The following is a 23,703-nucleotide window of genomic DNA, read 5'->3' on the forward strand; positions in this document are numbered from 1 at the left end:
TCACAAAGGAGTAAAATATATCTTTATTCTTATAATTATTTTTTTTTTACATTCACAATTTTTACAGCCTTTTAAAGCTTACAGTCTTTGAAGATCCACCAACGACCTAGCATGACGAATGCATCACTTGCTTGCAAATGCCACGATCTGCTCCTGTAGAGGCAAAAGAGACATCAACTCCGAAACTCTGCAATCTTTGAATCACGCTTACTAAAACCCTGTTACAAGTGCGTGGCACTGCAGACCTCTAAACAAGACCTGTAAACCAGTGAACTCACAACATTTAATATGGAAAAAATGTCAAGTTTAACTTTTGTGCCTCCACAGTGAACTGCCTTTACAACCAGTTACAGTTGTGTTGGTCTGAATCACTTAGTAGGGAATAAAGCCATTTCACGAGTGGTCGGTAATAAAAGGGGTGTGAAAACACAAGCCAACACCGCTGTCCGCTGCCCAAGGGCCAGCCCTGCACCCCACCCACACACTTTTGGTAACACTAAATTTGGGGCTAAACTTAGATGCCATAGTAGTAGGTTCGGAACCCTGGAAATTATAGACACCGCTTAAGTAAAGCTCCGTGTATTCAGAAAAAAAGGTGGAGGGTGGGGTCAGGGTGGAGGTGGAGCTTAGGTTTGTCAGGTGGTTGATGTTATCTGAGTGACGGCCAGGTTCACTGGGATGTGCAGGAGGACATGTTTGGAGGTAGAGGCTAGAAGAGAGGGAGCTTACTTTTAGTGCTGGGAGCATGTTGGTGGCCTGCAGACCAAAGGTGCGTAGGAGAACAGCGGGAGCGGCATTAGTGGAGTAAAGACGTTTCATGAGGTCGATGGCAGCCATCATGGGCAGATTGTGTCGCTGCCGTTCGGTTTCATATTGTAACAGGTGCTGCATCGCTCCTGCACAAACAAGCAAAGACTATGGGTTAAGAACTGAGGCTATAGTTTAAGCTTGTGTAGATCTGTCATATGTTTTCAGCATTAAGTCAATACACTGGTGTTATTTTGACTTCAGAACATTTAACAGTGGAAAAAAATAAACACAATATCTCATAACAGGATTACATTTTTTTTTTAATAGGGAAAGCAACTTACATATAGCTCTTGGCAGAATGAACAGAAAAAAACATTAAATAAATGTTGCCGGAAAAGCTGATGCTTTTTATAATTCAGGTCAACAGCATGCGTTTGAGTTGGGGCTCTGGAAAAGAGCTTAGGGGAAACCACTGTGCTATGGTTGCAGCGCTTGTGTCTGTTTAGAGTTCTCACTAACCCAGGTCCTTCCCATCAAAGGCTGCCTGGCTCACGAGCTGTGTTAGACAAGCCACATCCCCAAAGCCCAGGTTGGCTCCCTGACCCGCCAGAGGATGGACACGATGGGCTGCATCCCTACGAAGACAAACATATCCCTCTCTGTCCGTACACATTCCACTCACAGCATGCTGCTGTATTTTAATGCACCATGCAAGATCCAAGGGTTATTCCCATACATGTGAAGCAAAACATTAGTTGAGGCAACAAAAAAGAGCTGAAAAGCCAGTTTGACAAGGTGATTTTTAGGACTTTTTCCAATCGGTATTTTGTAAATGTTTAGGCCATTACTTTCATTAGGACTATCTTACCCAATGAGAGCTACGCGGTGCCTGATGTACTCTGATGCATGGCCGATGCCCAGAGGAAACATGACTCTGGACTTTGGGCCGATCCCTGCCACACTTGGGGGAAGCTGTCGAGGTGAACCTGCAGACGGCATTATGACCGACAGGGCGCCGCGGAACAGAGAGCCAGCCGTCTCAATCAGCTCTGACTGGTTCTCATTACGCCACTGTTAGGGCACACACAGACAGGCAAAAAGACAGAGACATATTCACAGAAAAAGAAAAATTACCAAAAAGAGAAAAAACAGACATCATCCCTTTGAGTGGACAAAGAAATTAGCTGACATAGGAGCAAAGCTGAACTCCAGGCCAGCAAAAGTGCTCTTTTTCCCCCTCCCTAACTAACTGGTTTGGCAGGGCTTAGGGAGCTGGGCTAATTAAAAGAAGATGCCGGCCAGGCTATGCAGTTGAATTAGCTCTGTTTAAAAAACATTACATGCAGTAATGGTCGACACTGGGAGACCACAGGTTTAATTAGCAAACCAGGCCTGAAACCAAACGTGACTCAACCGTGGTGACCCCGTCCATCAGCAGGCCCGGTAAAAATAGCCAGCTTGGGAAAAAGGAGTTTCTCCAAACATTAAAAAAATGGATAGACTGGATATTATTTACTTAGTGAAAAATTACTTATGTATAAAGTTTGGCAAAACAATGACAACTTTGTTTGTATGAGTCACAAAAAACAGTTCATGAAGAAGCCCTGCCACATTTAGCAACACTGCAAACAAATACAGAAATGTTGCAACATCTTCCTGACAGATGCAAAGTCTGACTATGAATACAACACAAGCAGTTTAATGGTTAAAGCAAGACTCACAAAGGCAGAGTTGATAGCGTCGACAAAGCTCTCCTCATCCAGCTCCAGCAGCTCCTCTGCCAGCCGATGGCTGGTTGACCACACCAGAGAGCTCTCTGTGTCCGACAGCTGCAGTGCACAGAGCGTGGTCGTTAAAACGTTATCAAATACTTATGAGACGGATATGAAAATAAAAATACTGCAGTAAATAATGCAGATATATTACCGGTAACATTGCAATGGGTCCTGTTGGGAGGAACCTTTGCCATGCGACATTGTTTTCTGTGGGCTGTCAAACACAAAAATCAGATTAAATTGAAAAGTATACTAAAGTATTGCATTGCAATGTATTTTATGGCATACATTTTAATGACATATCTTGCACATAAAAACAAGGTATTACAAAGTGTACTTCTGGGTGGGGTGTATTGTTCTCAGCTGTGACATTTTAAATTACTATCATAATAAAGATACTACATTGTAAATCCACATATACATATACTGTTTATTTCTATCCATTACAATATGCGGGGAGCATGCGATGAATGTGTTACTCACCTCTGATAAGTGCAGCACAGCAACCACAGCAGATTGGTCATAATTCCACTTGATGGTGGGTATCCCCAATTCCCGCCTTACCATTGAGTTTGGTCCATCTGCACCAATCTGAAAAACAGATGAGCAAAAGGGAAACGGTAAAAAACAAAAAAGGACAAGAACAGATGAATAACTACAGTTTGCAATGATGTAAATCAAACTAACCAACAGCTTCGTCTGAACAGTCTCACCGCTCGCCAACGTGACCTTGACCCCTGGGATGGAGTCTGCTGCCTGGTGGGGCAGGGGCCACGCATACTGCACCACCTTGGACCTGTACTTCACTTGCACATTATCTGACAGACAACAAGGACATAAAACTGGTGACTACAAAGGCAGCAGAAAAGAAAAAGAGCAGTGATTCTCGAAACTAAATCAATGCTTTGCTACTTAGGATGGTTTCCCTGCAGCCAAAGCAGTGTAAGATCTATAAACCACCATATAAAAACACCACTGGTTTGCCTTCCTGGCACATGTTAGCTGCAACAGTTTACATTTGACAATCTTCTTAATGGTCTTGGCCTGCAACACTGCCTTAACTAGTAGTGTTTATCTACAAGAACACCACGCCACACTTTGCACATGCTGCATATTAAGCGGCCCTTCCTAAAATATCAGCAGCTGGACATCCCAAACATGAAAGGATCCTGAGCTACGCTGGCTCATGCCAACTTGGAGTGGGACCCATCCACAGAACGGCTACTGGTTCCTGAAAACGAATGTCAAATATGGATTGGAGAGCAGGGTTACATTGAAACCAGCTGGTGTGGAGCACAATTTTCATGTACTGCATCTTGAGCATAACAACACCACAGCTAAAATGAGAGGAGAGAGAGAGAGAGAGAGAGAGAGAGAGAGAGAGAGAGAGAGAGAGAGAGAGAGAGAGAGAGAGAGAGAGAGAGAGAAGCGGACAAACGGGAGGCACATGAGGCAAAAACGTGCTGAAACCACACATCCTTTGTTTGGTGCAAAATGTTGAAAACTGTTTATAAATATGCTACTTTAACTGTCAAGCACATAACAAAGCTAAGTTTTATTTGCGTACCTCACAAAAGTTGGTCTACTGTCAACGGCAATACAGCCCTATGCACTGTCAGCGCTTTAGTGTCTTAAGAGGTGGCAAAGCTTGGGAGCACATGGCATCTTTAAATAGGTCACTGGACCACTTCACGTGTCCTCAGAGGGTGCCGGGCCCTGCAGTTCCCAAAATGTGAGGGTTTGATTGAAATTGCAGGAAAAACATGAGCGGCTCCAAGGGTTTAACCTGTCTTTAAAAACAGTCACCGGGGGAGAGAGTACAAATAAATAAAACCTGGGGACAGGATGGAATAAATGTGGTGGCATTAGCTGCCAGACTCGGCAGCCATTAGGCAGATGGAACAGGAATCAAGAGGTCTTACAGAGCACTGCTGCTTACTGTGTGGGGCTTCATGTTTTAATCATAAGTGCTGTGCTTACCGGACAGGCTGTCTAGCTGTTTAGTGAGTGCAGCCACAATGATGTCGTTCTCCACGATGTATGCCATCTCGTCCTGCAGGTTCTCCTTATCAAACGTGATCAGGGCATCTGAGCAGGCATCCCAAACCTAAATGAGAGACTCATTATGCCTGCGGTCTACAAGTCTATCCTTAAATGCATCCCCTCTCCCTATATATAGCTGGGCAGAGAAGCGCCGTTTCATAGAGCTAAACACATCAAAGTTGTTAACTGCTGCTGGAGGTTGGCACAGCCTACATACATCAAGCCCTCAGGTTGGTCGGCAGATTAATGCAGCTCTCTGGACATTTGTGATGTGGATTTTTTTTTTTTTTTTTTTACACACAAATAACAAATGACATGTTTGTGAACATAAAGAGTGAGTCAACGTTTATCCGCAACCAAAACCGACAGAATGAGATAAAGTTTTAGGTTACTGTAATTCCAACCCTGAAAGTACTGTTTGAGTTAAACATGCGGGGGTGAAAAGTGTTTGTACAAGGTTAATCCTCTCCTGGGTTGTAACTATGGTGACAAAACCCATCATTCTGCAGTAATATGCTGCTGCACTACTTTTTTCCAACTTGCCATAAAGTAGGGGGATATTCCCTACAGAAAACCACTAATGGCAGTGGGTTTGCAACATGTGATAAATGGTTGGGAAGAAAGAAAATGCGGGGTGAAAAGATGCAGTGCTGAGGTAGAAACTAAACCCTCAATGGTTAATGGACATTTAAGGTGGAAGAGCATTTAACTGCACGGAAAGAATGTTTTTTAGAGCTGACCTGCAGTACATACTTTTCAGTGCAATTGGTGATATGACTGAGATTCCACGGACAAACAAGCCAAAACAGTGGTAGCAGAGTGAAGGTATAATGGGAGAGGTACACTACCATAATCACTGTAAGGCACTGCATGATGACATCTTAGGCCCAGAGAGAAACCCTGCGGTGGGGTGTTTGGTACACACCGACCACATCTTACAAGAGGGACTGAGCCTGCACCCACAGCCGTAAAGTGGGTTCACTCTGCAGCAAACAACCACTCTCCTTATCTTTCATCTTCTTCCCGTTGTTCACATGAATCTTCATAATTATAAGATGTGGGGAGTACCAATTTGAAAATGTCAAAATGATTTACTTTTCATAAAAACATGGCTTTAATAAATAAAACGTGCATGGTCAAGGAGCCATCCAGTAGTTAAATATGCCAGGAGATAGCCTTTTTAAAATATACCTTTAGCATTCCTTGTGCCACAAATCCTGCAAAGCTATTGAAAAGGCATACATTTCACAAAGGAATGAACAAAATGCATGTTACACGAAACCCCTGTATCCAGCCATTTTTTATGTGAACAATTACATACAATATACATGATTATATGATGCAGTATTGTGATGCTTGTTCATTAAGCTAAATGACTGAGTAGAAGCTGAGAGTCACAGATTTTTTTCTCCACAAATTGTATGGTGCTGTGATTGATGGATGACAGAAATACATACAGTATGCCTGTGAATTAGAAAGTCTGGGGGACATATGAAGAAAAACTTTCTGTAGCAGAAGTATTTGGGGAGATGCTCCGTACTGCAGTAGGCTCTTTTGTCTATCTTGAAATTAGACTTTTATGAAGTTATCAGGCTCCTCTCCTATGGAACCAGCTCCCAATCTGGGTTCGGGGGGCAGAAACTGTCACCTCATTCAAGAATGAACTTAAAACTCTCCTATTTGATAAAGCTTATAGTTAGGGAGTGAGGAGTTGCAGTGTCCATCTATCTGGCCCACCTGCTTCTCTTCATAATTGTTAGATTAATAACATATAACAAAAGTAGAGGGAGGCAGGCCAGCAAAGCCCGATCCGGCAGGGTAGAGTTCAAAGCCCGAACAGGCTACCTCTCCTTATGTCCTGTCTCTCTTAGTTACGCTGTTATAGTTTTAGACTGCCGGGGGACTTCCTTCCTTCCTTTGACACACTGAGCTGCTCTCTCCTCTCCCTTTCTATTACCATTTGTGTGCATCCCGTCCCAGAAATGCTTGTTATTAATCCTAGCTTCTGGGGAGTTTTGAAATTAGACTTTTATGAACCTTCGACATTGAAGTACGATGGCAGTTGCTGTATCCTTGTGTTGCACAGATTTTGAAAAGCAACTTAATGTAATAGTGAGCTAAAGATCAACATACCTGCATCTTTTTATAGGGCTTGCACCTCATCTTTGTGATGTGCTCCCATGCTCCAATACCTGTGTGTGCACAAAAACATTTCAAAACAATTACAATACTGATTTAAAGGTTATGTACTTGTTATTCATAGCAGTAATATAGCAGCAACAAACTATTAGCTAGGTAAAGATGTAGTGGAGTAATGGCATCCTGAGCAGAGAATGAAGTCACACTCCCTCTATGTGTGCTGTAACCTGAGCTTCTCTGTTCTTTGTTTTAATAGCCAGTCCGGTCGTGCATGCATGTGAGTGCATGTGGCTGTAAAAAAAAAAAAACAACATTGGTGTTTCACGCATTGGGGAACGGTCTGTGAGAGCCACGTGGAGGCAATTCCAGCCCGTAGTATTTTGAGTAAAGTCCCTTTATTTGCAGCAATATATGCCCATGTTTAACAAATAACTGTGTTCATACAAAGTTAAAACATGAATTGGGGTGAAATTTCAGTGGAAGTGTACATGTTTAAAAAATGTGCAGTGTATAAGGAAATGGCACCAACAACCAGGTGCTAATCTAGTAATGTGGATGTGTTTTCATCTGTTTAGCTGAGGATGAGTTAAAGCCCATAAAACGTCTTAAAAGTGGTAGAGGGCAATATCTTATCTAATTATCTTAAAAAACAATAGAATTAGAATTTAAAACATGTAAAGTTACTGTTAATGATATGCAGTCAAGTATGAAAATTTTGTGAAGGCAGTGTTCCATAAGCAAGAGACAAGTTCTTGCCTTTTACTTTTTGTGTGGGTGCCATTGGGAGGCAATAAGGACACAGCCAAGCACAATGTTTCAAATCAATGCATTCTGATCAAATTCTCTATTGAAATTTCAGTGTCAAAGTCTCTGATCAGACACAGGGCACTATGACACTATGAAGTCAATAAACGGTACACAAATAATGCAAGAGAGCGGTGTTCTTTGAGATGTTAAGCAAAGCTTTAGCCTCTCTATCTCTCACTGACACCTGCGTGCAAATTACTGTTACTGAAACTATTGTAATGCATGATCTACTGGGGAGATACTCCAATTGTTGTTGTCCATGCTCTAATCATTGAACTGCTTAGTTGACTACATCCGGTAGTTGACGTTATTTTAAGACCTGAATCAGGATAAACGTGGAAGAACTTATGTGTCAGGAGTGAGAGGTGAGGAGGGTAGGTGAGAAAATAACAATCTTTGCTGAACACTTGAAAATGAATCTGTATTTGTCTTTGTAAACTTACATATGGTTCATTGTTGAGAAGTACGTGTGTAAAACAGTATTTATATGTACATTACAGGTAGCCCGAAAGCTGAAATAACTAAATGCACAGGTCTAGACTGATGGTCTTTAGCTATTTTTAATGGATTCTAGACCAGAGATGGCAAATTCAGGACATAGAGCATGTTTCATAGACCAGTCCATCAAGCTAAAGTTACAGGGGGGGACAAATAAGGTCAGATATGATCCCTTCTTAGCCGAGGAGACTGGACAGTGTCTGATCCCTTGCTTACCTTGTTGGAGCCATTTATAAGTCGAGCACCACAAGCTTCTTACAGAAAGAAAAGGTAGTCACCACAGAAATAACTTATTTAAATTTTTTGATTATTTCTGTCTATGGTGACTGCCCTTTTTAAATGTACAAAGCCTTTCAAACAAATTTATAAACCATTTGACAGTGATGTGTATGTGTGTCAGATTGTGTATGATGTCAAGCAGGGAGTGAGGAGTTGCAGTGTCCACCTATCTGGCCCACCTGCTTCTCTTCATAATTGTTAGATTAATAACATATAACAAAAGTAGAGGGAGGCCGGCCAGCAAAGCCCGATCCGGCAGGGGAGAGTTCAAAGCCCGAACAGGCTACCTCTCCTTATGTCCTGTCTCTCTTAGTTACGCTGTTATAGTTTTAGACTGCCGGGGGACTTCCTTCCTTCCTTTGACACACTGAGCTGCTCTCTCCTCTCCCTTTCTATTACCATTTGTGTGCATCCTGTCCCAGAAATGCTTGTTATTAATCCTAGCTTACTAGTTTACTCCCCGGAGTCGTTATGTTTTTTCCCCCAGCGTATTTCCTTGGAGAACGTTGACACCAAGATCCTGGTTGCAGCTGTCGCCGTGGTCCTGCTGCACTCCCTGCTGAGCTCAGCGGTGCCCTGCTGCTTCCTGCTACGTCCATCCATGCTCTGCTGGGCCACGCTACATCCTGTAACGCCCTGCAGCGCCCTGCAGCGCCCTGATATGACATGAACTACTACGACTACCATTTGAAGCCACTGTTCCATTATTAATTTGACTATTATCGCCACTGTTCATCATATCCCAACCGGCCCGTCAGACACCGCCTACCAAGAGCCTGGGTCTGTTCGAGGTTTCTTCCCAAGAGGGAGTTTTTCCTCGCCACTGTTGCACTGCTTGCTCTTGAGGGAATTACTGTAATTGTTGGAATTGTTGGGGCTTTGTAAATTATAGAGTGTGGTCTAGACCTACTCTATCTGTAAAGTGTCTCGGGATAACTCTTGTTATGATTTGATACTATAAATAAAATTGAATTGAATTGTATACTGTACCACTGAGGATGGTGGCAGATCCTGGACTGATGGAGCTGACTCTGATGCTGTAGTTTTCTGGGACCTTGTCCATCACTTTCTTGTTGCCTGCTTCAAGCAAAAGAATCTTCTTACCCTCTAAGTTTGGATCCATACCTGTCATAAAAATCATGTAAATATTGTATAAAAAATGCAGCACATATAGGATTGAGTCTCAGCAATGTTGCTAAAGTATAAATATTGTGGTGAAGAAGTGCTTATTTATTACTGGTATCATCAATTATGACTCTATAAGTTTCCCCCCCATTGCATCACATCTCATAGTTCATATGTTAGTAGCTTTTATAGTAATTATCACAAGTCTTAGCTCTTGATTACACTATTTTTTTAATTTAAATCTGACTGATTAATAATAGCTGAAGTCACACGTCAAAAGGTGGTAACTTAGGGGAGGGTGTCACTCACCAAGGGAACATGCCATTGCAGATCCAACCATTCCTCCCCCGGATATAATAACATCATAAACCTCATTCTTGCCAGAATCGTCCCCATGTTCTGCGCTCACTAATCCTCGGCTGGTGATTTTTATAGCAGATAAATGCTTTTCTGCAATTAAACACCGGCCAAGTCCGTTAAAGGTCGCCCTTGTGAGCTTGTACATGATTCTGTCTTCACTTTGTCTTCAAATGGGACAAGCCTCGCATGAAAAAGGAAAACCGGTCCAACTTTGAAGTCTCGATTCTGTCATATGTCACTCAGACAAACAGACAGACAGACAGACCCTTGAATGTGTCCTAATAACGGCAGCTGTGTCCCTTCTGTAATCCAGCCATGTTGGGTACAGGTTGTGTACACACATAGACAGTAGCGCTCCAGAGAAAGTACTTCCGGGTTGCGTGTCCAATCACAGAAGACGTCTGTCGCGGCTGACCGTTGCTGCTTCTGTCCACAAACAGTGCTAATGCTACCAAAACGGAGGAGTGAGTGGAGCTAAGTAATGCACTTGCTTCGTTTCAGGTGTAATACTCTGTTATTTTTACAACAGACTCATTAGTTTACCGAATAAGCTGTAGTGTATATCTTGTTAGCGGAGATATAACGCTAACGGTAACGTTACGAGTTTGGAAGACGATTCGACGTCAAGAAACACTTCCCTAAAACTCATCTTTTACCAGGTTGGCGACCCATTATTACTTTCATTTTGTATTATGTGCTTTTAAGTGGCAGAAAGTACAATGCAGGTTTGTATATAAGTACAATATAAATACGTATATAATTTAGCTTAGCTACAGCTAAATATAAATGTCCCTAGCTAAATCGTCTTTAAAGCTAACGTAATATGTTGAGGGCGCAGAGGTCGGGTTACCATGGAAACCGGTTTACACAGACTGGAGGTGAAGTTGTCATCTTAGAAAATGTTAGAAAATACCTCAGTGAAAAATGGCCATTAAATGGGACGTCTTCAAATTACTTGTCCTGTCCAAAACAACAGTCTGAAACCCAGACAATTAATTATTTATCATATAAAATTAAGAACAGAAAATCCTCACGATTTAAGAGTAGAGCTGCAACTAAAAGTTATTTAATTTTTGATTCATTATTTTCTTGTTATTTTCTCGAATAAACTCAAATTGATGGTTTGGTCTACAAAATAGAAATAGAAAAAAGAAAATAGTGAAAAATGTCCATTACAGTTCCCCAGAGCCAGTGGTGACATATTGAACTGCATGAGTTGTTCTACCAGCCAGTTGAGGTGGTTCGGGCATCTGGTAAGGATGCCCCCTGGGCGCCTCCCTAGGGAGGTGTTCCAGGCACATCCAGCTGGGAGGAGGCCTCGGGGAAGACCCAGGACTAGGTAGAGGGATTATATCTCCAACCTGGCCTGGGAACGCCTCGGGATCCCCCAGTCGGAGCTGGTTAATGTTGCTCGGGAAAGGGAAGTTTGGGGTCCCCTGCTGGAGCTGCTCCCCCCGCGACCCGACACCGGATAAGCGGACGAAGATGGATGGATGGATGGATGGATGGAGTTGTTCTACCCAATGGTCCAAACCCAAATATATTAAATTTACAAAAAGAAACAACCAACAACTAGCTACAACATATATTCAAATTTAAGAACTAGAGAATGTTGGCATTTCTTCATAAGAAAATGACATAAATGAACAAAAAATTATGAAAATTGTTGCCAATTAATTTTCTGTCATCCTTGCATTTCTGCTCTCTTTAAAATGTTGTTAAACTGTTATATTTAAGAAAATGTACAGAGTCATTGTGGTTCTGTGTGTTTTGATGTGTATGCCCATGTTTTAAAAGGTTATTGAAAGTATTGGCACCATGGAATGTGTGTTATTTTGTCAAAGATCACATTTTATTATTTTGTGTAACACTTTGTGTTGGAATTATACGCTGAAGTAATACATTTTTTTTCATGAATTCACTTTCCATTGATAAACAAATAGATGAATGAATTAGGCATTTCAGCACTAACTCAGAACAGAAGAACTTTTTGTTTACACGAATAAAGTAACCTTTCACAGCTTTTGTTTGTGTCATAGGTCAGAGAAATATGCTGAAGCTAGAGACCTTGCTGGAAGATGGACTCAGATCAGAGTTAATGCTTCAGCAGCAGCTGAAAGCCCTGAGTCAGGCACTCAGGCAGCAGCTGCAGGAGACAGAAAAGAGACAAAAAGAGGAGCTTGAGAAGAGGATTCATCAGAACTCTCTACTGTCAATGGATGTAGGCAGAGAGTCCGGTGATAGAAATGAACTGAAACATCAGCCCATGTAGGTTTCATCAAATGTCTTTTATGTTTTGTTGATCATGATTATGAGATATCTATTTCCTTAAAGATCTTTACTGTTTTTTTCAGACATATGGGAATGAGGAGATCCACCTCTACATCTGCCCTCACCTCAGACAAAGAGACTTTGCACCATCTCAGACTGATAGAGAGGCCTAAGTCATCTTCTCCAGCCTTGGTAACTTCAAACTGGAAGAATAGTTCAGTCACAGCTTCCACGCTGACTCCTGCCAGGACTCAACATTGTGAGCGGTTAGCTTTATCTAAAACAACAGAGATGAGCAAAGAGGAGGAGGCCAAGGCTGAGTGTCAAAGGAAGTTCCGTGCTCTCCCAGTGCCCGGCCATGTCATTCAACCCATCTATCAGGAGATGATGGAGCTGAGAGAAAAGGAGAGAAAGCAGGGCTGTGAGCAGAGGAGAGATTTCTTGCTCTCCATTCAAAGACCTTTCAGCTTCCAGGAGAGAGAAAAGGAGAAAAGGGAAAAATTTACAGCAATGTTAAACCAAGTCTCACATGGTCAGAAAAACAAGGCTGCTACTGTAAGGAAACCTCCTCACAAAGAGGTAAAAGACTCGCCAGATTCTGAGTTGAAAGGTGGGTTTCCATTTCTGATGGAAGGATATTGGCTAGTGTTTGGTATAATAGTGGTAATTGATTTGAAAATATGAAGAGATCAGATTCTTTGTAACATAACTTTATGTGTCACTTTATGAACTGCCATCTTAGAACAGTATAAAGGACACTGGTTCCCAACTTTATTGGGTTGTGACCCTTTCTAGCCAGGCAATGGCTATTTGTGACCCGCCATTGAAATAAGATAAGAGTTATAAGAGTTTAAATAAGAGTAAAATAAGAATTTCCTTGGTACCACTCACTTAGATTTCACAAGAAAAAGTCAAAGATAAAAAAATGAAATAAACAGTTATATATATATATATATATATATATATTACTTTTTCTTTCCCAACATATTAATCATCTCCTAACCCCCACATGTTGAAAACCACTGGTATAGTCAGTAGTTATAAGATAACGGTGCTGTAAAACAAGACTTCCTGTCAACATTAGACAATATTACAAATACATGTTATTTTACTTGTTATGCTACTAAAATAAAATAAATTTATTAATTAAATAAAATTTTAAATGACGTGGTGATGTCACAAAGGAGTGCCTTACATTATTTAAAACGAAATGAAACCGTGTAGATGTACAGAGCAATTCAATGTTGGCTTCTCAGCAGCCTATACACAAACAGTGCTTTGTTTTGTACAATAAGTGTTATAAAATGTATTGAAAATACAATGATACACACATAATTTCTATAATGTCACATTGGAAGCACGTAAACAGTAGGTCTGATACATTTTATGTAATGACATGACTTCATCCTCTACTGTACCTCATTGTAATTCTGTGCAGACCAGGAGCTTTTGCAGACAAGTCCCTACTCAGACAAGAATCCTACTGTGTCTGGCAGCCCGAAACTTCGCACTGCCGAGCGCACCAGGAAAGAAAGGTTGGGCTTCCTGTATGAGAGACCTAGCTTCCAGCCAAAAATCATCCAGCATGTCCCTGATTTCAGCAGGCTGCACAAAGCTTTGCAGACAGAGGCGCTTAGAAAAACACAGAGTAAAGATGTGATAAAATGTCAGCCCTTCTATCTGAGGACATCAACTCTCCCTGCAAGGCAAAGTAGGATGAGCTCTGAAAACGCACAGGTAAATGCTTTTCTTTACCACACACCTGTTTGTTTATATTTTTTAGTTGCTATTATTCATTTATTCATTTCAGTGCAGTGATTCTCAGAATATGATATCATTTTTGGTTTAGTCTCTGTTGTTTTGAATTTTATCCTTGATTTTGTATATATGCATTTCATTAATTCCCTGCCTAACTATGGTAAGCAGAGGTATAAGAATTAATTACCAATATTTTCCAAGCTATTACATGAATAAAATGTAAAGAATAATGCCTGTCTTGAAGAGCCAGTGTCTCTCAAGGAATTATATAAGATGACAATCGCCCAGATGGCTTCACATTTTAGTTTTACATTACACTCTCTGTTTGATGCATGCCTTGAGACATATCCACCCACCACTTTGTCAAGTTTGTCAAGATACTTCTCTTTTTTTAAAGCTGATAGGAAACCACTAGCCTTCCTTAAAGACTCTTATGTTTTAGATGACGAACAGTGCTGATTGCCTAAATCCTTGCTCGTTTAAAAAAGTCCATATCACTATGATTGCACCAGATGTAGAATAACTGGCCTAATAAGAACAGATGTTTACCTTACAGTGTTTGCCAACTGTACAATACTCTATCATGTGTTCCTGTGGTCCTTCAACACTCAGAAGTGTTTATTTCATAACATGACAAATGACTTTGACCTGGTCACATTTGACTTTCTATTCTGGAGTATTTTGTTTGATGGTGAAAGATTTATTGTATGGGTTAAGTTCTTGTGTGGCTTATTTGTTATTTTTTTAGGCTTTTCAGACCAGTCCCCTCAGTTGTGGAACTGTAAAGCTATGTAAAATATGTACAGTGGGCCCTGTTTAGAGAGGGAATATTTCCCTCCCTTCAACAGTTGTATTTCAAACTTTCTCCACCTCATAATTTATCAAGTTCAAGCGCTATTTCTACACCTTTTTTTTTTATGGGGTTAAATACTTATTTTACAAGACAATCCCTATATATACAGCAAAAAATTATAAACGCAACACTTTTGTTTTTGCCCACATTTGTCATGAGCTAAACTAAACTAAAGACTTTTTCTATGTACACAAAAGGCTTATTCCTCTCAAATATTGTTCACAAATCTGTCTAAATCTGTGTTAGTGAGCATTTCTCCTTTGCCAGGATAATCCATCCACCTCACAGGTGTGGCATATCAAGATGCTGATTATACAGCATGATTATTGCACAGGTGTGCCTTAGGCTGGCCACAATAAAAGGCCACTCTAAAATGTGCAGTTTTACTTCTGTTAGGGTTAGGGTTCATCCGTGAAGAGAACACCTCTCCAAAGTGCCAGATGCAAAAAACAAAAGCGTTGCGTTTATAATTTTGTTCAGTGTATTTTCATAGAAATTTGTCTGGGTGGATGATTCACAGGAGGGCATTACAGAGTATTAGTAGAAATAAGCATAATTTACACTAATCCAAAATGGTAGAATGAACCTTTACTTGTGATCAGTGAAAGTTCCTTCCTGTCTTCCTTTCATATATTTTCTGGCTCTGCCCAAAATTATAAAATCCCTAGAGATCTATTTTATGAACCATGTCAGACATTTTTGGGCACATTGATTTAACTATATATATATATATATATATATATATATATATATATATATATATATATATATATATATATATATATATATATATATATATATATGTTTAGCCTTCTTGAAGTTGTGGCAGATACATGGTTAGATTATTTGTAGATTAACATCACATAGGTAATTATACAACATTTCTTCATAGATAATACATGTATAACTACAGAAACAGATTTATACTGTGTGGTTTGTCTAACCAAAACAAAAACACATTATTCTATAAGTATAGCTTAAGTAAAGCTATTGTTAATTCACCAATTCATCTTTGTCATTTTGTCTTTTTGTCTATAAAGTGTTTGTATTGTTTGTTCTCACAGTAATTATTGATACAAACAAAAATTGAAAATTACATTTTAGAAAGAAAGAAATACATTATTACTAAGCATAGTAATTAGGAATTACAGAGGGTAGTCCCCCCCCCCCTTTTTCTAAATTAATTCTAATAAAAGGCAATGCAATATATGGTCAAACTATATATTTGTTTTGATTTCTATTATATATATATATTTCCCCTTTATCTACAGGTACCACAAATAAGTAATCTCAGCAGAAGCAAGTCACTTGGGGCCTTAACATCACTGTCTGCAGACACACTCCCCACATACATCACAGATGCTGCACGGAAGCGCTGTATGGCCATCAGGTAACTTGGATTATTTTGGCTTGAGTATGGATTTTTTTTCCTCTTTATAGTTTCTACACACTAAACATTTAAATCCTGTGACATGCAGAATATTTGTACCTTCACAGAAAGTCAATTGAGATGAGGGATAGCAAGAATCAAGAGAGCGTTGACTGGTTGAGGAAGTACCAAATGAGGTCCCAGGCCATGAAGAAGACAGTCACACTCCATGCGAAGTTGCTGGACCCACACAGCAGCTTGGAAGAAGTGTGTAATCACAAACTACAGCACCATCGGTGAGTACTGGTCAAGTGAGGTCGTTCATTCTCCAATATTGAAAGTTTTGCAACTCACATCACAACAACCACACACGCCTGCCGCAGTAGCTCAAACTATAATCTTCTCTGACATGAAGGGAGGCTGACCAACAAAGGATGAAGGAATATATGAGGGAGTTACGGTACATGAAGGCACGAGTTAGCGAACGTCCTTATTTGTTCGAACAGGTGAAACAGGTGAGTGACATAGTAAGCTGAGAAGATGACATCACATTGTAAATTACGTGTCCCCTCCAGCATAACTGAGTTTATTTTACTGACAGAAAAATGCAAAGGCTCACGCCGAGCAGACATACAGGAACAAGCTGAAGAAAGCCGGCCTGAAAGAGCTATTTGTTAAAGAAAATGGAGAAGCAGTTGAAGGAACATCATCCAGATCCGAGGAGGATACAGACGAGAACCACAGCACTGAGAACGACATTCACAGCAGATATGCAGAGTGAGAATTCTTATGTTTTGTTCATCCACTACTGTGAATAGCACTGGTGCTGGAGAGCCAAGGACTTCATGTGGTTTGGTCATACTACATTACATAATTTTCTGAGCTTGCCCTGCAGTCTATAGTAAAGAATGACAAATACTTTAGCCAAAAGTTCGATGTAATTACAATATAGTCATTTTCTAACCCAACATGTCTGATTTAGGGAAGAAAATGTAGACGACGGGGAGAAAATTGAAGATGTGGAAGAGAAGAGCGTGAAGTCCAAAGAGGAAGAAATGCCGTGATCAAAGAGGTTCAGGCGGCAGAGTTTTTTATGGCCTCTCCGCTAGAAAACAACACTGTCCTCAAAAATGATTCATGTCATGGCTAACTATCCACACCAAACATTTGATAGTTTAAGATGTGAAACTACAAATTATGAAATGACAAAAGGACTTTACAATCACAAATGTTAGGGATTACAACTGGGAGAAAGTTTATAGAACTGTATGTGATAAGTGATGGAAATATTTTATATTGTATATGCTTTGAGGATATATCTATAAAGTCTGCATGACAAGCAGATAATAAAAATTAAAATAAAAAAGCTACTTTTTGGTTTATGACAACAATTTTGCTAAGGAATATGAACACTGTAATTTAGAGGATGTTGACCACTTGGTTACTAGAAATAACAGTTCAAAAACAAAATGAGAACACCAGTTGAGACCACTGTGTCTGTAACATTAATTTGTGTTTTGCACTCTAAATCAAGAATCTTCCAATACTGTAGCCATTAAAACAATTATTATACCGTGATAAATATATCTTCTATAATATATCTTTGTTTTGCTTTTAGTTAGTGTTTAAAAAAAGCTTAGTTAAAAAATGGAATAAACGTATGTTTTTTATTCGTACAGGTCCTGTAAGGACACCAAGCGTCTGCCATGGGCCTTTCTGGGATGGCTGGGTTAAAGTTCCCAGTTATTTCTACAGCCACACAGCCACCTAAATAAACAGCCCTCACTGTCCAACTGCATTCACAGGAACCAGTTCAGTGGTATGCTCCAAGCCCATAGACCCACATCAAATATGCTTGTACACTGGCCTGTGCTGTAAGCCTGTGCTTAGACAGCTGACTGCCAGGAATTCTAGAAATCATTATTTACTAACAGACCACATGGGAATGTCTGAATATGTATATAATCATAATGTATAGTAGTCTTGAAGACCAGTGCATACCATATAGTTACTTGTTGTAGGCCACTGGGTCAGTTCACATTACAACATCATTAAAAATGAAGTATTTCATCAATTTAATGCTTATTGGAGTTTGAAATTTAATTTGAAAGAGTCAAATATTTTTCATACAATTACAATACAATTATGTGCTGCTGGACTGCATCTCTGCAGGGAATGGCAGAAAAAAAGGTGACTAACAGTATTCACTATGACTGTATTCAAATAAGCACATGATTAATAATAATGTTGTATAATTAAAAAAAGATATAAAAGTAGAAAGCCTAAATGTTGCCACATAGTCCTTATAGATGTGATAAATAATCACAGAGTCCCTTCCTTGAGATCTTAAACATCACATGACAAAGCTTCAAGGGCTCCATGCTGTCAGGTTGTCATGGGAACAGTTTATCCCTCCCCACTCTGCTTTGTTGTCCCTCAGGAGAAAGCTTTGCACCTCTGACTCCCGCGGTGCAGCGCTGAAAACAAAACCAATCTCTCCCAACGTGTTAGATAATATCCTAGTGAGACACCTGCGACATCTTTTCAAACAAACGGTAGCTAGTGCCTCCGATGTGTGTGTAAGCTGAGAGAGGCAACAAACACATCTCAATTAGATTAATGAGAGGTTAAAGCGCTTGGCCACAGAAATGTTATTATTACGCTGTTTAAGGAGTGGCTCTACTTAGCAGATGAACGATATAATTTCACCAAGGTGGTGCATTCAGGTCTTTTATTATTCCAGCTGCTGTAAAATATAAAAATTCCCACACATTTAATTCTGTAAATGCACGGGTTGCAAATGTAGGCAGCTGAAGACACACCCTAGAATATATGATATAGGCCTCAAATTGACTTCACTGTCACAATATGTCAGCCAAATCCTCGCCTCACATTTTTCCTTGTCTGCTCCCCCCCCCCACAATGTACTTACTCTGCTGACATTTCAGACCCTGCCACTCCGACCTGCTCTGCAGTAACCCCTGTGTTCCCGCCATTCTCCATCACCTGAGCTCTCCTGCCCACATACACATCTGCTTCCTCTTCCTCATCAGCCCAGTAGCTTATACAGCAGCCCCCTTCCATTCGTTCCCCGCCAGATGATCTATTATGCTTCCTTGTCCAACCGGTTTGCCTTTTACGACCCCTCTACCTGCCTTTTGGACTCTTGCTCTCTTGCCTGATCCCCTGTTGGATAAGTTTGCCTCATCTCCCCTGCCTGTCTTTTTTTTGTTTTTTTACTTTTGCCTGTTTTAAACCTGGAGTAAACTTGAGCTCTTCATGTTACCGGCCTGGTCTTGGAGTTGTGCTTTTGGATTCAAACCAAACAAAGTTTTTACTGAACCTTTACATGCACCTGCCTTAAAACATCAGCAATTACACTTATTCTAATTTTCATCTTAATTTCTTGTTTATTTGAGTTCTCTTGATTTTAAAGTAAAAGTGCAAAGGCCACGTATTGTGTTAAGTGCAGTGTATGTTGTGCGTGCAGAGTTGTGTACAGTGCATGTACAGTATAGTCTCTGTATGTTTTAGTCTTTGGTCCACCTGCAGGAGGAGCTGTGGCTCGCTGCAGCCTCTCTGGAGCAGAAGAGAGAGATCCCTCTTTTTCCTCTTCATGAATAATATCCCCAGTGCTGGAGAGAGAGCATATCAAGAGGCTAACGGGAAGGGGAGAGAGATAGCAGCCAGTGTGACAGATAAGAGCGTGGCAGAACTTGTCTCGCTGACTGCACCGTGGGGCTGGGGAAAGAGAGAGCCAGTGCACCAGAGTGTCAGGCAAGGCTACTGCCTGCACACACACACACAAACACACACACACACACACACACACACACTCATGCACACAGACAGACCCCTCAGCCCGGCACCAGAAGAAGTTCAGAGAGAAGACTGACCTCAAGAAGGTACAGTATATTTGTGTATTTCTAGCCTATGAATCATAACTCCTGCAGCCGTACACCCCCCCTTCCCTCTTTATATCTGAAACATTACTAACAAATGAGCTGTGTTACACTCACTTGATCCTCCACTTTGTTTTTTTCAGCTGTGTTGGCAGACATTTCATCTGTGGATTAACTTGAATATTATGGCTTTGCTCAAACTGAGCCTTCTTGTCCTGTGGAGGAGTTGTGTGTTTCCCCTCTAGAATAACTTGCCTCGTGTTTACAGCCTGAGGAAGGATGGAGAAGCTGTCAGGGAAAGAGAAGGAGCTGATACGAGGCAGCTGGGAGAGCCTGGGCAAAAACAAAGTTCCTCATGGTGTCATCATGTTTTCCAGGTAATATTTTACACAACGTGCATGATTCAAATAGAATTAGACAGTAAAGTGACTTGTAAGAGAAGAAAACATTGTTATTCTGTGCAGTTATCCTTTCATCAATACTTACAGTATTACCAAAATAACAGTATTCTGCTGTTTTTTTTGTGTTGTTTCTTAATTGCTGTGGTGTTAGGAATATGTATTTGTGAATATGTAACACTGGTATAGAGAGAGAATCAAGCTAGATCCTTCGCTGAACACTTTCACTATGCAGGGACCGGAAGCTTGACTTGTTGCTTGGCGACAGACTGCAATAATCCAGAATTTACTCTGAGACATCTACCCGTAAATCAGAGACTAGCAGGAATGATGTATTATTTATAGATTGATTTTGTGTCTGTGTGGATGTTTGGCAAGCCAAGCTGTGTGTATACACCTATAGAATAGTGTGGTATTTGTCTGTGGTAGACTGTTTGAGCTGGACCCAGCACTCCTCACTCTTTTCCACTACACTACAAACTGTGGTTCCTCACAAGACTGCCTCTCCAGCCCGGAGTTCCTGGAACATGTCACCAAGGTGAGCTCCGTTCACCGCAGTCACCACTACGAGTGTACAGTTCGTTCTTGGGCACAGTAGTGAACACTCTGTGTATTTGCATGTATCTGTGCACGTGATCCCAGGTGATGCTTGTGATCGATGCAGCAGTCAGCCACCTGGACGACCTTCACACCTTGGAGGACTTTCTGCTCAACCTTGGGAGGAAGCATCAGGCAGTGGGAGTCAACACACAGTCATTTGCTGTAGGATCAACAGTTCATAGTACAACTCTCAAAAAGCAATTTCACAAGTGAATGAGCTGTGAAAAAATATGTTTTTGTGTGTGCTTCTCAGATGGTTGGTGAGTCCCTTCTCTACATGCTGCAGTGCAGTCTGGGCCAGGCCTACACGGCGCCGCTGCGTCAAGCCTGGCTCAACATGTACAGCATCGTAGTAGCAGCCATGAGCCGAGGATGGGCCGAGAACGGGGAGGACAAGGCCGACTGAGTTGGACTGGGAGTTGCTGAGCAGTTGCTGTCAAATCACTCAACATGGTTGCCATGGAATAAGGTTGTGTAACTTGCAGCATTGTGGCTTTGACTGCCGTACATTTGCTCTGTGAGTGAGGTCACATAGCGTAGCGAATGTACGGTGTGGTTACACTTTATAATTGGATCGACCAATCGCAGAGTTTATTTTCTTTGCTGAGGATGTTTAGCTACCAGACGATGCTGCTGTACAGATGTGGGGATCTGAGCCAGCCTGCTTTGGTTCTTCTAAGCCTGGACCTGTAAATCTGAAACTGTGTCTCTTTGTTACTTTGTGGCTCAAATAACAGTGACTGTAGTGGTCTTTGTGATGTATCTTAAAAGAGTTGCACAGTTGTAAAACACTAAATAATATATTTAGGCATCACACTCTACTCAAAACACAGTGATACTTTTTCTAACAAAACAGTGTTTACAAAACATGGGACAAAGCAATGTGATTTTACAGAAGAAAATCCTATCACCTTAGTCATAACCATTACTGTTTTCTATTGATAGTACACATCATTACACCTACTTTAGTGTGTGACTTTGTTGTCTGACCTGTTAATGAAAAATGATATTTAATAGATACTGACAAGAACTGTTATACTCTCTGATAGCTCTCTTTAGAGATCTATGACTGTTAAGGTGTCCATGTGCACCTTACTCAACATGGTGTGTGATGCCCTCCTCAGTAGAGATTGTGATTATTTTAGTAGGCTTCAGCTGACTGTTAAACTCTAACTAATAGACTGTTATGTTGACTATTTACATTAGAGTAAAGGGCATCTTTGTTCCTTGGCTATCAGTTTCCAGTCATTGTAAGTGTAAAGTAGTTTTCTCTCTCTCTTGTAATCGCTTATCTCAGTAATGCATATTAACTGTGTTGTTGTGGCTACAAACGTAGTATTACCTCAGCTTTAGATGTGAAGATCAGCACATTGGCCAGTGTTTCTCCAACACAGAGCTTCCACATGGGAGTGAATATTTATTTTGGATTATGAAACAAAGACAAACTTAATTGATGATGATTTTGTTTCCTTTAAATTCATTTACACAGAACAAATAATAGAAAGATACTGTGTGCTGACGCTGTCCTATATGTGTGTGTGTGTTATTATTATTGCTGCCATAACACTGTATGTATCATCCTCAGCTGTTATTGACATTCATGGTCATTATGCCAAGTAACTTAGCAACAGTGCGCCAAGTATTAGATAATAACACCATACAACTGTAAATCCAAGCTGCTGATATGTGGTTATTATCGCTTTAGTCTGAGTTTACATTTATATAGTTTATTTTTATATTCTGAAATGTATGTGTTGTTACAGAGCATCGATTTGATTTATTTTCCAAATGTGACATACAGTATATCCTCCCGATATATTACCTTATGTGGATTTCCAGTTAATCAACCCAAATGTTCTGCTTTTTATCGGGTTTATTTAATCAAAAGTAATAGAGATAGATATTAACTTCTAAATGTGCAATCCTTACAGAAAATTATAAAAGCAGTTTTCTATTGAACTATTCTATCCCCCCTGTTCAGTCTGTACTACAGCCCACAGGTGTAATCTTTATTAACTGACTGTGTATGTGGTGTATTTATAGTGATTCTTTTCTTAGTATCAGTACTCAGCCCTATGCAGGTTGTTCATCTCCACGTCTCTGTTTTCAATTACCTGACCGTAGGTCTTTTTAGCAGGCATGACTGATAACTGGCGTGTTATCCGGTTAACATCCAGCTCTGTACATATTGGGTGTGTCACTGTCTACCTCATCATTATCAGCTGCTATTGATCAGCGATGACTTAGTTAGTTATCCTTCAACCAAAAACGCACAGTATGATTAAAAGGAATGCACACTCTTTGTAAACTGGATTCCATTCTTTGAAAAAAACATGTTGTGTGCTTACTTGATACTAAATAAAGTGATCTGTGGATATTTAACTGCTCAACGAGGTCAGTGTGTTTTCCTCTCGCTCTAAGGTTGTTTGTCACAGACTGATAATGGTTACAACACAATGGTCAGCATTTGAAATCAATGACATGATGCCTGATTTCCTTCCCACTGACAGCCCATCCCCTTGCGTTACATAAGATCCAAGCACCGAATGGCTCATCGCCCTTGGCTACAGAGATGAGGGCGACTTGAGGCACATCAGCCCACTTACTCATGCAACTGCACAATGTCACATCAAGATTGTTTACAGAATTACAGAATTTCACATTAAACACATTTGAAATTCTGTTTTTATTTTCCTACAAAAACAAGAAAAATCTTTATAGATGTTTGGACATGTTCCCACTTAAATATCAGTTTGTGTGTGTGTGTGTGTGTGTG

General features: G+C 40.5%; 3 protein-coding genes across 3 annotated transcripts; 2 read left to right on the forward strand and 1 right to left on the reverse strand.

The window, feature by feature from the left end:
- On the reverse strand, positions 1–10,214 carry coq6 (coenzyme Q6 monooxygenase). The gene is made up of 12 exons (XM_028566449.1): positions 9,726–10,214; positions 9,282–9,416; positions 6,702–6,760; positions 4,506–4,632; positions 3,213–3,343; positions 3,009–3,116; positions 2,677–2,739; positions 2,472–2,579; positions 1,619–1,821; positions 1,270–1,385; positions 730–896; positions 1–153 (listed from the first exon to the last, which is right to left on the reverse strand). The coding sequence occupies exons 1-12, from the start codon at positions 9,919–9,921 to the stop codon at positions 124–126; spliced, it is 1,443 nt and encodes a 480-aa protein (XP_028422250.1). The 5' UTR covers positions 9,922–10,214; the 3' UTR covers positions 1–123.
- Positions 10,043–17,405, forward strand: fam161b (FAM161 centrosomal protein B). Its single transcript, XM_028566448.1, has 9 exons — positions 10,043–10,435; positions 11,816–12,044; positions 12,131–12,657; positions 13,486–13,784; positions 15,930–16,048; positions 16,156–16,323; positions 16,443–16,542; positions 16,629–16,804; positions 17,010–17,405. Exons 2-9 carry the CDS (start codon positions 11,827–11,829, stop codon positions 17,089–17,091), a joined length of 1,689 nt encoding a protein of 562 aa, XP_028422249.1. The 5' UTR covers positions 10,043–10,435; positions 11,816–11,826; the 3' UTR covers positions 17,092–17,405.
- A 2,484-nt stretch (positions 17,406–19,889) lies between these two features.
- Positions 19,890–21,333, forward strand: ngb (neuroglobin). Its single transcript, XM_028566612.1, has 5 exons — positions 19,890–19,932; positions 20,198–20,306; positions 20,757–20,865; positions 20,970–21,089; positions 21,181–21,333. Exons 2-5 carry the CDS (start codon positions 20,209–20,211, stop codon positions 21,331–21,333), a joined length of 480 nt encoding a protein of 159 aa, XP_028422413.1. The 5' UTR covers positions 19,890–19,932; positions 20,198–20,208.
- Positions 21,334–23,703: the final 2,370 nt, after the last annotated feature.

Source organism: Perca flavescens, chromosome 20, assembly GCF_004354835.1.
Source record: "Perca flavescens isolate YP-PL-M2 chromosome 20, PFLA_1.0, whole genome shotgun sequence".
Taxonomy (NCBI): domain Eukaryota; kingdom Metazoa; phylum Chordata; class Actinopteri; order Perciformes; family Percidae; genus Perca; species Perca flavescens.